At 37.7% G+C, this 16,521-nt stretch overlaps 2 protein-coding genes across 3 annotated transcripts in view; one reads left to right on the top strand and one right to left on the bottom strand.

Annotated features, from left to right (window-relative positions):
- DSC1 (desmocollin 1) overlaps positions 1 to 16,521 on the top strand; it is a 351,582-nt gene that overhangs the window by 91,764 nt on the left and 243,297 nt on the right. The gene's annotated exons all lie outside the window — the stretch shown is intronic.
- DSG4 (desmoglein 4) overlaps positions 1 to 16,521 on the bottom strand; it is a 47,156-nt gene that overhangs the window by 20,699 nt on the left and 9,936 nt on the right. Inside the window, exons 2-8 of the mRNA XM_040479162.1 lie at positions 11,627 to 11,662; positions 9,978 to 10,109; positions 8,159 to 8,314; positions 7,712 to 7,856; positions 5,353 to 5,519; positions 4,949 to 5,083; positions 3,733 to 3,918 (exon numbers count right to left, since the gene is read on the bottom strand). Coding sequence (XP_040335096.1) covers positions 3,733 to 3,918; positions 4,949 to 5,083; positions 5,353 to 5,519; positions 7,712 to 7,856; positions 8,159 to 8,314; positions 9,978 to 10,109; positions 11,627 to 11,662 — 957 coding nt within the window. The remainder of the gene's footprint in view (positions 1 to 3,732; positions 3,919 to 4,948; positions 5,084 to 5,352; positions 5,520 to 7,711; positions 7,857 to 8,158; positions 8,315 to 9,977; positions 10,110 to 11,626; positions 11,663 to 16,521) is intronic.

Consider the following 16,521-nt stretch of genomic DNA (forward strand, 5'->3'; position numbering starts at 1 on the left):
TTCTCCTTTCTAGGAATTGACATTTTCTGGTGGAAGTGTGTCTGGGCGACATGAGCAGGGCACATGCAGTTGGGAAGGGGCACAGAGGTGAACAGAGGGAGATGTCTGAAGGTACTAGTTCTTGCTTCAAACTTGTTTGACTGGCCCCGGATTACACGGGGAGGCATGGAGGGGGCAGTTAAGTATGACTTTGGAATCAGAGAGCTCTGGTTGGATCTTGTCTTTGTCATTTGCCACCTGGCTGAACTTAAGGCAAGTTAGTTTTCCTCTTTTGATTTTGTTTCACTTTCTATAAAAAAACAATCAAAATATTTTTCTCCCAGAGTTGTGATGGTTTTAAAACCTCTGTATACACAGTATGACTGACTAGCTGGTGTTTAGTGACTGCTTAATAAACATTAATTAAAATTATTATAAAAATAGAGAAGCAATATGTCTTTGTTAGAATTCCAATTGTAATATTTTGCTTGTCTTCTCAGTGTTGAAATGAATGTGTATACACACACACATATTATTTGTTACTTTTTCTGTATACATGTATTGCTAAATAGTGAAAAGAAGTTATTGACAAGAGAAATTTTTTTTACCTTCTTAAAGATTTTCTCTTGTTAAACTACAAGTTCCTTGAGAACAAGGACCATGTCTTAGTCACCTTCATATCTCTAGCACATAGCAGTTCTCAATCCTTAGACTAAGAAAAGGGTTATAGAAAGCTCAGTCAAAAGCCCATGACTAAGAGGCCAGTTTCCATGAGGTTAAATAGCAGCTTGAGTGAAAACGGAGAGGGTACAGGACATTAGTGACCTTGTTCCAAATGCCAAATTCTGGAACTCGACACATATGTTCTCTAAATACATAGTGGCTAAGTCCTGAAATACATACTGAGGCTTTAAATATCATTTTAATTAGCCTTTCCATATTATTTTGATGTTTTTAAACATACTTTTCCTGCTTTCTTTTTTTAAAATTATTTTTTAATGTTAATTTATTTTTGAGAGAGAGAGACAGAGTGGGAGCAGTGGGGAGGGGCAGAGATAGAGGCAGACACAGAATCTGAAGCAGGCTCCAGGTTCTGAGCTGTTAGCACGGAGCCCGACGCTGGGCTCAAACTCACAAACTGGGAGATCATGACCTAAGCTGAAGTCAGATGCTGAACCGACTGAGTCACCCAGGTGCCCTTCTGCTTTCTTTAATGGACTTGAGAAGTTATCATCCAGGAAAGAAAGATAGACACTGCATAACATCTAATACTGTCTTGACCGATTTTTCATGAACTTGAATTTCCCATAGTTGTGTGTGTGTGTGTGTGTGTGTGTGTGTGTGTGTGTGATGAACTGAGTATATTTAAGAAACCCAAAACCCTTTAGCTCTCACAGAAGACACATTACGTAAGTAATAGTGCATTGCCCGCATTCTGAACATGTCTTCTTTTTCAGTTTTATAATTTTTTAGAAATTATGAATTATACAGTCAAGCTTGATGACTCGCATTTGGGTGAGAGCCTCACCATCCTCAATTTTTTGTGAGTTTCTACTATCTTCTGAACACTGGGCCGGATGCTAGGAATGGAAAGGTATTTAGATCAAGTTGTTTATATGCAAAGCTCTTACAATGTCTTTTAGTAGTTTCAGAGACAGACCAAAAGCAAAGAACAGAGACATGCTATAAGCTAAGAAGCTAAGTCAATGATTAAGATGGTAAGAAGATGGGTAAGAATTATCTGACATGTCTAGATCTTGATTTTTAGCTGAGATGCAAGGTTGAACAAATTCTATCCCTGAAAACAAACTTGACTAAATATTCAGAATTTGATAAGATGGTAAGTGACCTTTTGTCTCTCTTTTCCTTATCTATGTTAATTTGGCAATGGCTGTTTTTCTTGTTCCCTCATTTCCATTTTTACTGCTATTGTCTTAAATAAGGTTCTTATTACCTTAGGACTCAATTAATATAATAATTATTTTCTTAATTTTATTCTTTCCAGAGTTGAGCTCATAGTGTGACTGCTATTGAAAAAAAAAAAAATCCCAAAACTTTTCTTGGCCTATAAGTAGGGATTAGTAAAGTTTTTTTGGTTAAGAGCAGAGAGTAAATAGTTTAGGTTTTGGAGGTCATATACAGTTTTTGTCTTAAACATTCAACTCAGCCATTCGAGTGTGGAAACAGCTGAAACAGTAGTGTGGAAACAGTAGAAAATAGTGAATGAATGAATGAGTGTGGTTGTTTTTTAATAACATTTTATGTGCAAAAAGCGACTATAGTCCATGGGCTATAGTCTGCTGACCTATGGCCTCAAGCAATGTTTCTCAAATAGGAAAGCTCTGGTATATTCTTCGAGTCCTTGTGTTCTCTTAAGAAATTTTGAAATTTTGTGGGTTCATTTGAATGACAATCTTAGAAAGTATACATAGACATTTTCCATAATTTTGATTACAACCCCATAAATTAATACACTGCATGATTTCAGTGCTAGTGTTTTGTGGTAAAGTAGTAATACTTCAGTTGCTCTAGAAAATTGCAAAGAGAACAGAAGGACTGTATAGAGAAATGATATGTTTGCATTAGAGGGAGGCTATATCAGGCTTCCTGATATATGGTAAATGGAATAAGGAAAAGTAGTAACGGAATGAAATAATTACAGGTCACTATGTACCAAATTAAATGTGTGCATGTGTCTATCAGTATATACTTTCATAACTATGAGTTCTGTTTATGTTGTTTGTACTGATTTTGCTGAAGGAAAAAATTAAGTTCCCCGATCACATCAATGTTAATTTAAATCTTATTGGTTTGTAGTTTTAGTTGTTTCTTATTTGTAGTTTTAGATTTTATTGCTGTCCATAAGACAGATTAGATTTATTGCTCCATAAATCATAAAGTAGTTTAAGAAAAATTAATCGGTAGGAAAAAGTCAAGCCCTACATTCCAGTATTCAAGGTTCTCAGCAGACCCAACTCTAATCATCATCTTCGCTCTTGCATCTCATTGTTTCCCTCCACGAACATCTGATACAGCCCCCCAAATTGCTCGTGGTGTCCTGAGCAGGCTTTCCTTTTCCTCCCCTCAACTTGTTTGCTCATTTCAGCTCTCACATTAGCAATCTCAGTTGTAAGGTCTTGCTTACACCGTCTTCTCTGCATGAAACCTTTTCAGACAAACCCAACTCAGAAAGACCTCACCTCTTAGAAATTATTTCATGTTTCACCCTTTCAGCCATTAATTATGTTTAACATTATAACATCTGTACAAGCACTTCTTTGTTTTTAACTCGTCTTATTATCTAATTCAGGAGTACATGCCTTGTTTTCTTAACTAGATATTGGGCACTGTGAGAACAAGACAGCCTCCTTAATTCTTACTTCTCTTGGTAACAAAGAGCGTGTTGCTGAGCTGGAAGGCTCAGACCGACATAGTGAGCTAATTTAGGGCACTAGTCATGTAAGTAGTATTCAAGGTTATAGAGTGTTTTTTTGGTAGCAAGATTCTGTCTGGAAGAGGAAATTAAAACTTCTTTAGAAGAAAATACTGCAGGGGCACCTGGGTGGCTCAGTTAGTTAACATCTGACTCTTGATCTCACGATTGGTGGGATTAGACCCCTTGTGGAGTTCATACTGGCAGCATGAAGCCTGCTTGGGATTCTCTCTCTCCTGTGTCTCTCTGCTCCACCCCACCTCAAAGTAACTAAATAAACTTTAAAAAAAGAAGAAAATACTGCAGGTCCCAAACTGTACCTTGACGACTTTCAAAATGCCCTCATTGGTTCGTGGGTCTGTTTGAATATCGAACCAATTCCCATCATTTCCGGAGAGAATTAAATATTTTGCGAGCCAATTATCGGTGCCTTCTTCATCAAGATCAATTGCTTGTAATCGTATCAGCTCCGAATTTAGACAATTCTCTTCAATACTTGCTGAGTACTGAAAAGACATGGATCAATTTTATAATCAATAAAGTTTCAAAGGAGGAAAGATATTTACTAATACATAATTATCACTTAAGATACTAACAACAAACTATGTCAATAATTTTTGCACCATTATTAAAGGCCACACATTTCAATTAGAAATATAAGACTAGGAATATAAGATAATAAAACTGATTTTCTTGTGCTGTGTGTGAAGTCAAGGTCAAACTGGCACTTTATTTTATTTTCCTTGCTTATTTTTAATTTTCTGTAAGTTAGTCCCTCCTTTTCCTGTGAGGGGTCAGATGACATTATCTTAGGCTTTGTGGGCCAGAGAGCTCAGCTACAACTAGTCACCTCCGCTGCTGTAAGATCAAAGCAGCCGCAGACAGCATATAAAGGGATGAGTCAAGTTGTGATCCGATAAAACATTTTTTTTTTAACCAAAATAGGTGGCGAGCCAGATTTGGCTTTGCTATTTTCAATGTTATGCTCCTTTGTGCCTAAAATGAAGATGAAAGTGGGAAATGTTTGGGACTCCTGTAGAATTAATTCAGCAAACATCAGGCCTATAAAGATACATCAATATTGTTACATGATTCCCAGCATTAGGTTAATAAAATCCCACATTTCTTTAAGTAGAGAGTATGGAGGAGTTGGTCTGCTGCTTTCATAGATGCAGGTTGTACAGAACAGTGACTCAAAGGCAAGCATGCACTATTAAGGTGTATTACTATTTTGTAATGAAATACGATTGAGATACAGTATCATTTTCGTTTAGCATACAACATAGTAAATCCATGTCTATATGTAATGTGACATGATCACCATAATAAGTCTAGTTACCATCTGTCACCATACAACGTGAGTACAATATTATTGACTGTATGAGGTATATTATTATTATACTTAATAAGTTCCAAGGTTTACACAGCAAAGCTGAGTCCATCCACACACATAACAGAACCAGGCTCACAAAGTAGCAGGAAAGCAAATCAGTTACTGACACTTAGGGGAAAAGGATTATAAAAATAACAACTTACGGAAGTTTTCTCCAAAGTGGGGAAGTTATCATTGACATCTAAAACCTTGATTCTACAGTCGCACTCAGAAGACAGTCCGTCTGCAGCTCCGTCTCGATCTGAGCCCCTTACCACAAGATTATACATACTGTGTTGCTTAAAATGAAAAAGAATTGTAAGCCTTAGACCACGTGTTGAATGAAACACGACACATTCTGAAATTGTTCCCCTAATTTCCTTTTATAATTTTATGTAGTATTTTAATATAATTTTTTTCTTCTTATAATTTTCATTCAAAAGTCATGGTTAGATTATTTTTCCTTCCCTCCTTTACACTGGAGGAAAGGCATACTTGGGTCATTTCATCTTTGCCTTTTGAAAATTGAGTTCTTTATTTCTTATCATTCATTCATAGAAGGCTTTACCTCTCTGTCAAGGAAACTGGACATCGTGCGGACTTCTCCAGTGTACCTGTTCAGGATGAACATTGGTGCCCCTGCTGGCTCTTGAGAGATGATCTTATAGGCTATTTTAGAATTCAGATGATTGTCTTCGTCTGCATCTGTGGCACTTAACTTTACAACCAGTGTGTCTAGAAATGAAGATGGAGGTGAAGAATGTTTGGGACTCTGCTGGGATCAGTTCAGCAAATCATCAGGTATAGGAAGAAAGAGTGGTTGGCCTTCCCTGAATTTTCTGTTTTAGTTTTCCACAAGAATGTATTACCATAATTTCAAACTACACCACTAATTGTAAAAATAATGGAATGGCGGTTTGCTCTATAAAATCCTTTAGTATATAAAGTACTTACACTCCTTAAGTGACTAAATGGTAAATCAGGAGCAAACTAGAGTAATTGTTAATGTATGAAAAAGAAGTTCCATAGCCTTTATCATAAATCTGAAAAACCGATTTTGTCAATTTGTGTTTACAGTGGTCTTGTGACATTAATTTAAAATGCTTAAGTAAGAAAGATTATAGCTTGGGATACCTGGGTGTCTCAATCAGTTAAGCATTTGACTCTTGATTTCAGCTCAGGTCATGATATCACAGTTTGTGGGTTTGAGTCCCAGATTGGGCTCTGTGCTGACAATGTGGAGCCTTGGGATTTTTTTCTCTCCCTTTCTCTCTGCCCCTCCCCCACTGACTCTGTGTCTCTCAAAATAAATAAATAAACTTAAAAAATAGAAAGATTATAGCTTAATTAAATTCAATGTTAAGATTATTAATTGATCACCTATATTCTTTATTTTCATTCATCCAGAAAATGGAGAATTATTATTGGTTGCCTTGGAGGATGATAGCACTTGACTGAATAGTCAAGAACATATAACTATTGAAAAGAAGATTTGTCCACAGGAATAGAAAAAGTTGTTGATTATTCATAGGAACAAAGAACCAGCATCCTAGGCAATCCCCAAGGACATTAGCCCCTAGGACAGATTTTCCAGAGCTGGCTGGTCCCTGATGTTTTTCTGCTTCCCAGCCAGTTTTCAAAGTGAAAAACTAGTACAGAGAACCAGGGACCCCTTGAATAAAAAAGCCAGGTTTCATGGAGTTCATAGTCTATGAAAATATGCCCTGGCCCTGTGGTTCACTCTCCTCACTTGAGGGAGCATTAATAAAACTGCTAATCAGCCGCCAAGTGGACGTGGACGTAGACATGGACTTGGGTGTCGGTTTGGAGGCGGGCTTCACCTTTCCTCCCTTCACCAAGTTATGCTGAAGTATGTTAGTGATGAAACAATGATGGGCTTTGGAGACCCTCTGGGGCAAAACCTTCACTTTACTTCTGTATGTCCTCTTCTCCTATGCTATAAAGCATTTTGTGTTTCTTATTTTCCACATCATTCTTTTGGGGACTCTGAAGAAGTTCTCCAGACACCCCCTCTTGACTCCTGCCTTTTTACCTCTTCTTTCTCTCCTCCAGTACTTCTTGCCTCTTTCCTCTTTTCCTCTGAACTTCTCCATCCTTCTTTCTTTGACTGTCCATTAGTACCTCTAGTTTGCTTTCTATATGTCTTTCTTTCTGAAATTCCTTTTTTATATTCCCTTTTTCAAATTTAATCTCGAGGTACATGTGCAGACATAGATATGAAAGAAAAAGGAATATTAGAGGATTGGGGAAAGCAAGGGTCAGAAGGCAAGGGAGGGGAGAACAAAGGGAAGTACCAACATAGGAAAAGCATAGAAAGGAAAGACATTCAGGAGAAGGGATAGAAAGAAGGAGAAGAGAGTATTGGAGCTGGAGATGGAATTAAACAGGATGGAAAAAGTGAAAAAAAAAAAAAAAGAGAGAGAGAGAGAATGTAATGTGGCTTGCCGTGTAGACTGTGAAGAACCAGAGATTACCCTTTGTGACCGACCTGATGGCTGCCGTCGGAGATGCACCCTCCGTCACTCTCTGATGTGCTTCAGCCCACAATTTGTGGGATAGATCAGCACAGAGACCTTTTCCATGCATGGAAAGCATCCATGGTTTCTTTTTCAGTTAACTCATTTGGTTTAAGTTAATCATGAACCAGTAATAATCTTTAAGGAAGGCGCTAAGCTCCTGCTAAATGACATGTACAAGGATCCTCCACAAACAAACAAGAGGATATGTAGCATTTTAGATATGATTTTTTTTCTAGGTCAGTTTTAAGTTAGAACTTGTGGGGCTTATTCAAAATACAAGTTTGACTTTTTCTGATCTTTAAATTACCTGTGTGTCAGTCTCCTACAGCTTTAGAGCAAGAGAAATCGACGTGATAATAATGCGGAGAAGTAGTGTCATCCACTTACTTGCATCACTGTTTTCTTCAATGCTGGCTGTGTACACATTTTGGGTAAAAACTGGAGGGTTATCATTTATGTCCATAACTTTGACTCTAAGCTCAAGAGGTCTTTCTAAGTCTTCACCCCGTGAATTCAGAGCCCGGCAATAGATCTGTGGAGAGTTGAGGGAAAAACTGTCTCTTTCTATCAAAGGAAATTAAGTAACATGATCAAAACCATTTCAGGAAATATGCAAAGAAACAATTTGCTTAGTGAATTCAGACAGATTAAAGTTTATTAATTTAAACATTATCAAGACATTTGATGGCATATCTATGCAACACTCTTGAACTATAAACTTATGTTTTCATACCCTTTTCATTGCTTTGGTCCCTATGTTTGGCTTCAGCTTTAGTGTGTTTTAAATAGGGAAGAAAAATAATATGCATAAGTTAAAACACTACTGTGACTTACCAAGAAAAGTGGGGTTATCTCTCTGTCCACCACTGAAGTGATGTTAATTTCCCCAGTCCGAGGATTAATGGTGAACACTCCGTAAGGTGGTCGATCAATTCCTACCCCAGAGATGCGGTATGTAATCTTCTGGTTCGCTTCACAGTCTGATCGGATCTATGAGGAAAATGGTTAGGATTGTGATCTTATTTAAAGCGGATAATGAACCGTGGCGTGTAATAGAATGAGAAGGGAATAGCTTTGTAGCCAGATGGGCTTTGGATTCAAACAAGGCACCATGATTTAGGCCTGTGTGACCTTGGAAAATTCACTTAACTTTGCCAAGCACCAGCTTATAATGGGATAATACCACTTACATCCTAAGTTTGTTGTGGGGATTGTATGAGGTAACATATATACACCACACCCCAATGCCTGGCATAAGGCACATACATGCTTGATGGGAGATTTGCTGTTATTAATGGTACATTGTTCAATTCTCTGATTTTCTTTGCATATAAAGAGTTTGACAGGAGAAATCACCGTCTTTAGTACTCATTGAAGGATCGTGTTATATTGATATGTACCCTGACTAGACTTTAAAGATTTAATCAAAATTATAGATAACTTAAGAAAACCACAAGAGAAATATAGTGTTTTGAGATACTGGGAATAATTTTATGAATTGAAACCTACCATATCACTCATCTGCCAAATGAAGTTTATGGCAAATATTCTGCCATGTAAGTTTTGTTTTAATCGTTTTATATCTATTGCTCATAAATTTGAACAAAGATAGTTTAAATTTTGGAATCTCACCTGTATACTAAAGATGAGAACATTCGGTAAAATACTAAGATTTGTTATCCAATACCCACAATTAAATAAAGACAACTGGAAACACAACTTGGAGTAGCTCCACTCTACTCCAGAGATCTTATTTATCTGGATGAAAATCCAGGAAATCCCCAAATGCAAATAAAAAGAAAAGAATACACCATACAGTGAAGTAACATAAAGCTATAACTGTGAGTTGAAAGGAAACAATAACAATTTAAATCTTTCCAAAAATTTTCAAAAATCGGAATACTCCTCTGACAGAATAATGTCTTCTAGAGTGGAGGTTGTATCTGTAATATCACTCACTGCTGATATTTACTATAGATAGATAAAACTTCATATAAACATGCAAACAATATATAAATGTAAAGCTGTAAGGAGAGAATTCTGGTTGACTGCTCTGCTGTTTCATTAGTGGGGCAAGGCCAAGATGCCCCTTCCCAAGACCAAGTGAAACTGCTAACGTGGATCCCATCCTTCTTGGATCAATTTAGTACACTTTCTTCCCTTCACTCTCCTTCCTTTTTAATTACCATTATTTGGAATACTTTTTAAGGCTCTACTAATTCTGGATATAGGAATCTAGTGGGAACTTTTGACACTTCCTTTCTTTCCTTTCTTGGAGAGAATTAATCAATACTGTAAACCTTTGATCTGGGGGAGGGATAGTCGGAAGATTATTACTACATGCATAAATTTTCTATAACATGTACCTATGACAGATAAGCAGGACACAAATGAACAGATAAAGCCCAGTTGTGCTGGAGATCCAGGTTTCTCTTCTAGGATCACTCGAAGACTCTCTGCTCTGTATCAGTTCCCACAAGGTAATATTCAAAACAGTGCCTCAGCAACATGAGCAAATGACTACCTGTCACCCCTCTTCCTAAGTCACTGTGGAGTAGTGAAGGCTGCAAATCCCCGAAATGTCTGAGGGCTTTCCTGCCCTGCAAATCATGTGTTATCAGCACCGCATACTCCTGTTCATTTCCTCACTTACTCTGGCAATCGGATTCCTCTTGGAGTTGTCCTCTCCTTCTCGACAGGCAGCAGCAAACTTGATCCACTCCCGCTTTTGTCTTCTGACTGTCTGCCATTTTGTAGTGCCATTTTCAATGTCTAATTCTTTCACCTTATGCAAAAATAGTTCACATTTTATACAGTGTTAGGACAGTTTTACTTAGTAAGGACATGTATTCAACATTGTAAGGTGCACCCAGAAGAAGCAAAGGTATTGAATTTGAGGAACAAAGAAAGTGTTCACTAATTCAAAACCCTTGGTGGATGTAGCCTGGTCACTTGCCTACCTACTTCTTTTGGAATCATCTCACTTGTAACTATATGATTCTAGTGAAACAAATTTCATTAGCTATGTGTCGTGCTCATAATGTGTTTATATTGGATAATATGTTGTGTTTTTTCTTTTTTTTTTTTCAATCTTTCCTCACCCCTCTTTGGGCTCTGACCAGGCTTTCTGATCTCCAGAGTTGAAAAGATTGCTGGTGTTCCATTGAGTTCATCCTATGCAAAAGGAAAATTGTGCTGGTGGGTATGGTCACCTAAAAGAGGGAAGGGATTTTTTCTTTTCTTTTGGTAAGGACATCACTCTGGCTAAGCACCCAAATATATTATTGTAGGATTAGAAGAATATTTTAACTGAATTGATGGTACTTGCAATAATCCCATGGATAACTACGTGTCTTCTCAATGTTGTCCTTATTTATCCCTGCTTGCTATATGTTTTTCTCTTTGTGGTCTTATGTTACTATTGTTGGAGGAAGTCTAAGAATTTTAAAGTATTGAAGAGTTTAGAAATGTTACTACATGCATAAACATATTTGTATACATGCATAAATGTATGCATATATACATATATATAAATAAATTTTTAAGTGACTCCTAATATACTTATTGAGGCCTAAATGATTGTAATGTTTGTTTAAGCTAATGCTTCATTTAATTACCACTTTGGGGAAGGAAACGTTCCCTGTGAATGGAGCTTATCCTTTCAAGAACCAAAGCTCATACACTTTCCCCCCATTTTGATACAACTTCCTGAAAAGTACCAGAGATCTCTTCATCAACAGGATTAGAAAAGTAATTTTATTTTCTTCAATGATTTGAGATTGATCATGATGAAAGTTTAACTACTGTAAGAAAATAAAGCCCTCCCAGAGATCAAGGACTTTATTTCCCGAGTCCCACTCTTAATGGCACCGGATGCTCTGTTGTTCTATTGAGTTGTGTGTATATATATATAATATATATATAATTTTTATATCTTTCCCTCGCTGAAAGGAGGAAATTGACCATTGGTTGTCTTTCTTAATGGTGTAATTGTCTAAAAATCTTCTTCTTATTCTAATGTATTACTGTGCTTCTTTAAGTTGAGAAATGTATGAATAAACTACTAATACAGTTTGGAAAGTAGGAGTTACTATGACATTGAGTTGTTACAAACTATGCCTGAAAACATGGATATTTAGAAGTATGGGTTTGCCATTGCTATTTTAGTTTGGCAGAAGTTCTTTCTCTTACCTTTTACTAAGTGATTATGATTTCAGTATTCTGATTTTTGATATACGATGCATTACAAAATTCCACTTTTCTTTCAATTTAAATTGAGAAAACAGTTTTAATATACATTACCTCAACAATAAATTCGCTGTTTACTTCTAGCACCACCTGTTATAGAAGGCACAACATTAGCAAAAAGTGCTTAATTTAAGGGAAACTGTCATAAAACCATTGACAATCTTCTTTTGTTAATTCATTTCTTAAATCCACATTTTGTTAATAATATAGAATAAGCATGGGTAATACAAAATGAATAATACAGTCTCTTTGCCCTCCAAAGGCTTTTACACTTTTAGGGAAGAAAAAACCCATAATTACAGCAAGACAGGTTAGGATATATGCTTTAGTGGAGGCACCGATGGGCTTGATGGATGGGTATAGCAGACAACTCAAGTGATCAAAGTGAATTTGGTAAGGACTTGTAGGAGACTAGGGACTGAAAGGGCTCTCAAGGATGAAGCTGCTTTGATAAGAAGAATTGATAAAAAGGAAAATTTCAGCCAGAGTAAAACATAAACACAGGACACTTTGGATGTTCCAGAAATGATAAATAATATTATTAGCTGGAAAGAAGTAGTAAAGAGACATGGGAAACAAGGTTTGGAATCTCAGTTTGGAGACATATCATGAAGTGCTTTATGTAGCAGATTAAGGAGTTTGAACTTCATTGGATAAGACAGTAAGAGTGACAAAAGTAGTGTAATATACAGCATCGATACAAAGGGTGGAATGTAAAGGAAAAGCACTTGAAGTCAAGACATGTAGGAATTAGCAATTGCTGAGGTAAGGCATACTTAGAACACCAACATCAGTGTTGAAGTGGCACTGGAAAGGAGAGAAGATAGAAACATTCCCAAAGAACTGGTAGGGCTTATGGACCATGGGATGCCAGGAGGGGAAAGGTCAGATGGTGTAAGCTTGGCTTTCACGGACAATTGGAGTGCTAGTCATAGAAACAGAAAATTCAGCAGGAGAATGTCACTGCAGTGAGAGGGAGTCTGATGTTCGTTTTATTTTTGTAAATTTTTAATGTGATTCTAAAATTTGAGATAGAAAAGCTAAAGAAGTAGAATTTATCCAAACACGAGTGTTATTTGAAGTTAAAGGAAATGAGGCTATTACATGAGATGGTGTAAGGTAAGTGAAGTAGGCAAGGAACAGAATTTTATGGGAAGTGCTCATATCTGTGCAGGGTACAGAAGGAAGAAGTCTAAAAGTAGAGGGCTCCAAGAGCCCAAGGGAATAGAGCATCAGGGGACCAGGCTGTGGGTGCAGAGCGGATTCTCTCAGTGTCAGAATGCTACAAAGTGGTGGTGATTGTGGTGGTTGCGGTGGGTTGATGAGGAAGCTGAGTTCAGAAAGGAGAGATTGGATAACAAGGTGGAGAAGTAAGAAGAGAGGAAACAGAATCTCTGGAGTGGAATGATAAGAGGTTAGACAAAGAGGGAATATTTGATGGTTAATGTGTATAGCAAGGTGAAGGAGAATGGGAACTGAGAAGGTCATGGGTCATTGCCAACTTTTGCTGGTGACATATGCCAAATCATGGGAGTCAGGGAATGAGTTATTGAGAAAGTGGAAATAGTAATTGTAGGTTACACTTTCAGTTAGGAGATGAAGGAAATGTGGGAGGTAAGATGTAGTTTGAGGGGTTAATTAGATCAAGATATATTTTTTAAGTTTATTTATATTGAGAGAGAGAGAGAGAGAGAGAGATTGAGAGAGAGGGAGAGAGAGGAGGAGGGGCAGAGAGAGAAGGAGACAGAGAATCCTAAACAGAATCCGTGCTGTCAGCTGTTAGCACAGAGCCCAATGCAGGCTCGATCCCATGAACCAAGAGATCATGACCTGAGCTGAAATCAAGAGTTGGATGCTTAACTGACTGAGCCACCTCAAGGCCTATTTTTGTAATGTTGGGAATTCATGACCAAATATACGATCTACAAGCAGAGGAGAACGGGGGTATGGAGAAAAAGTGATAGGAGGAAAAAGGAGAAAGGGAGAGGAAAGAAATCAAGGAACAGTTACAATTGTGATTAAAAGAGAATAGGAATGGCTGGATCAAAACTGTGAATAAAAGACTTGGTAATGAGGTAGATTGTTTCTTCCTTTGATACAAAAGATCAGAAGAATTCAATGAAGAGAGAAATCATTTTGAGGTGTAATTAGAGGACAATTATGCACATATCTGTTCCACAATTTTTTGGGGTTGGAGTGAGAAGAATGGGGAAGGGTGAGGGAAAGTGACAGGAAGCCAACTCATGCCATAAATGTTAGGGAACACTTGAGCACAGAAGGTTAGAAACAGAGGCAAGCAACTATTAGTCCATAGTTAATGAAGAGTTTGAAGAACAATTGAGATGAGAAAGCAAGAATATGATGTGCAGGCCATCTGTTTTGAGCATTTTTTTTTTTTTTTTTTTTTTTTTTAGTAGAACTTGACAGCCTAGGAACGGGGAAGAGAAGGAATGTTAGGGCTGTCCTCCGGTTGGGGATTGTTACCAAGGCTGACTGGAGATTCAGGGTGATGATAAGGTGCTATTGTGAACTCCGGTGAGTCAGGGAACAGAGTGAAACAGGGAGAGACTGGAGAGAGACTAGGACAGGTAGGCAGGGTGCAGAGCAGATCTGCAGGTATGTGTGTGTGTGTGTGTGTGTGTGTGTGTTGGGGGGGGGGTGTATAAGAGGGAATGGGTGTGTGGTGGGGATTTGGAATGGCCCCTGAGCCCAGGAAGGGAAAAAATGCATATTAGAAATTTGGCAGTAGGGCATCGTGTTTCTTCTTAATTCACTTTCTTCCTCACGTGTACTTTTACTAGATATCAGCAAAATATCTAGATATAGAAAAGAAGTTCAGTATTTAATAGAAGATGGTTTTATTTGGGTGTGAAGGATGTTTTATTTCATACTAAATAATGTTCCTTGAGAGTCAGGTTTTTTGGTGTTAGAAAATTAGATGATTCTGGAAAGAGGGTAAGGACAAGTAAAAATCCCACTAAATCCCACTACTTGGAGATTGCCACTGCTAATATTTGGAGAATTCCTTTCAGGCTTTTTTTTTTCTTCCAAAATCACATACTCACATAAGTTGTAATATTTTTTTTTTGACCAAAGGAGAATTATATTATAATACACCATTTGGTAATTTGTTTTTTTCATCCAGTGATTATTGTGGTAGAGTTCCACATCAATGAATACATAAAGACATCATATATTTCGAAGGTTGCCTTATATATCACTTTAGTAGGTAGCTTCCATTCAGGTCATTGAGATGTTTGGAAAACAGAGAACGGATAGTGCTGTACTTTAAACTCTGATACGTGATTGTCAAGCACTGTCCTCCAGCGGGAGGTTAACTGGAAGCACTGCCTCGGTGGATGCCGGAAGGTTGGTGAGCCAGGCACGTGAGCCCTCATCTCATGTTAAGAGATTTTTGTTCCTCATCTTCAGCTTCCCACCTGTCTCTATTTTCTCCCTTCCCTCCACTTCTCTTCTCTCTCTCTCAAACATGGAATAGCTCTAAGGGGCGCCTGGGTGGCTCAGTCGGTTGAGCGTCCGACTTCAGCTCAGGTCACGATCTTGCGGTCCGTGAGTTCGAGCCCCGCGTCGGGCTCTGGGCTGATGGCTCAGAGCCTGGAGCCTGCTTCCATTCTGTGTCTCCCCCTCTCTCTGCCCCTCCCCCGTTCATGCTCTGTCTCTCTCTGTCTCAAAAATAAATAAAACGTTAAAAAAAATAAAAAAAACATGGAATAGCTCTCTATTTAATTTTTCTAGAATTTCTCATGTATACCTTGTATATATTTTGTTAGATTGATACCTAACAGTTTAATTTGGGGGGGTATTAATTTAAATGGTATTGTGTTTTAAATTTCAAATTCCACTTGTTCATTGCTGGTATATTAAAAAGCATTTGACTTTTGTATATTAATCTCCTATCCTGCAACCTTGTTGTAATTGCTTATTAGTTCCAGGAATTGTCTTGTCAATTCTTTTCGATTTTCTACATAGACAATCATGTCATTGCACTTGCGTTTAAAGAAAAGTTGGAAAAGCTTTCTTGCTTGCATAGAAGCTTATTTATTGTTAACTGATTAAGTGCATCTCCACTGAAAACTATTATACAAACATGTTTATTGTGGAGTATAACGTATAGCTTTTAGATATGTTCCTTAGGAGTACCAAATTTATTCTCGTTAAGGCTCTTTCCTAACTAGTTATCCCCAATTCTCTTAAGATTGGTACTACAGTTTGCAAAAGTTACCAAATACAAACCTTATTTAAATCTGATATTATGTATATAAGGTAAAATAGCTTAGGGGCCATATCACAGACTTTTTTGCAAGAGGCAAATAAAATACGACATGATAGCCAAGGCAATCTTTATAAAACACAATTTGGATTGGGGTGCCTGAGTGGTACAGTTGGTTAAGTGTCTGACTCTTGATTTCAGCTCAGGTTCGAGCCCCGCATGGGGCTCTGCGCTGATGGTCTGTCTCTCCTTCTCTCTGTGCCCGCCCCCCTCTCTCAAAATTGAAAATTAAAAAAAAAATTTAAAAATACCACAAATTGGATTGAGTCACTCCCTTGCTTCAAACTTGCAAGGCAACTTCCCATGGCCATTAGAATGGAATTTAGACTGCCTTCATAGCAAAGAGGCTCTATCTGATTTGGTCCTGCCCTTCTCCCAGCTCTGTCCTTTATCTCTGTCCCTGATGCTTTCTGTTCTAGGACTCAAGTGCTCCCTTGTCTCAGGTTACTGAATCACTGCTGGGAAAGCTCAAACTTCTGATTTTCTTTCTTTCTTTCTTTCTTTCTTTCTTTCTTTCTTTCTTTCTTTCTTTTTAATAAAAATTTTTAATGTTTATTTTTGAGAGAGCATGAGTGGGAGAAGGGCAGAGAGAGGGGGAGACACAGAATCTGAAGTAGGCTCCAGGCTCTGAGCTGTCAGCACAGAAGCCAACACGGGG

The sequence above is a fragment of the Herpailurus yagouaroundi genome, unplaced genomic scaffold, assembly GCF_014898765.1.
Source record: "Herpailurus yagouaroundi ecotype Mexico unplaced genomic scaffold, PumYag 142, whole genome shotgun sequence".
Classification (NCBI taxonomy): domain Eukaryota; kingdom Metazoa; phylum Chordata; class Mammalia; order Carnivora; family Felidae; genus Herpailurus; species Herpailurus yagouaroundi.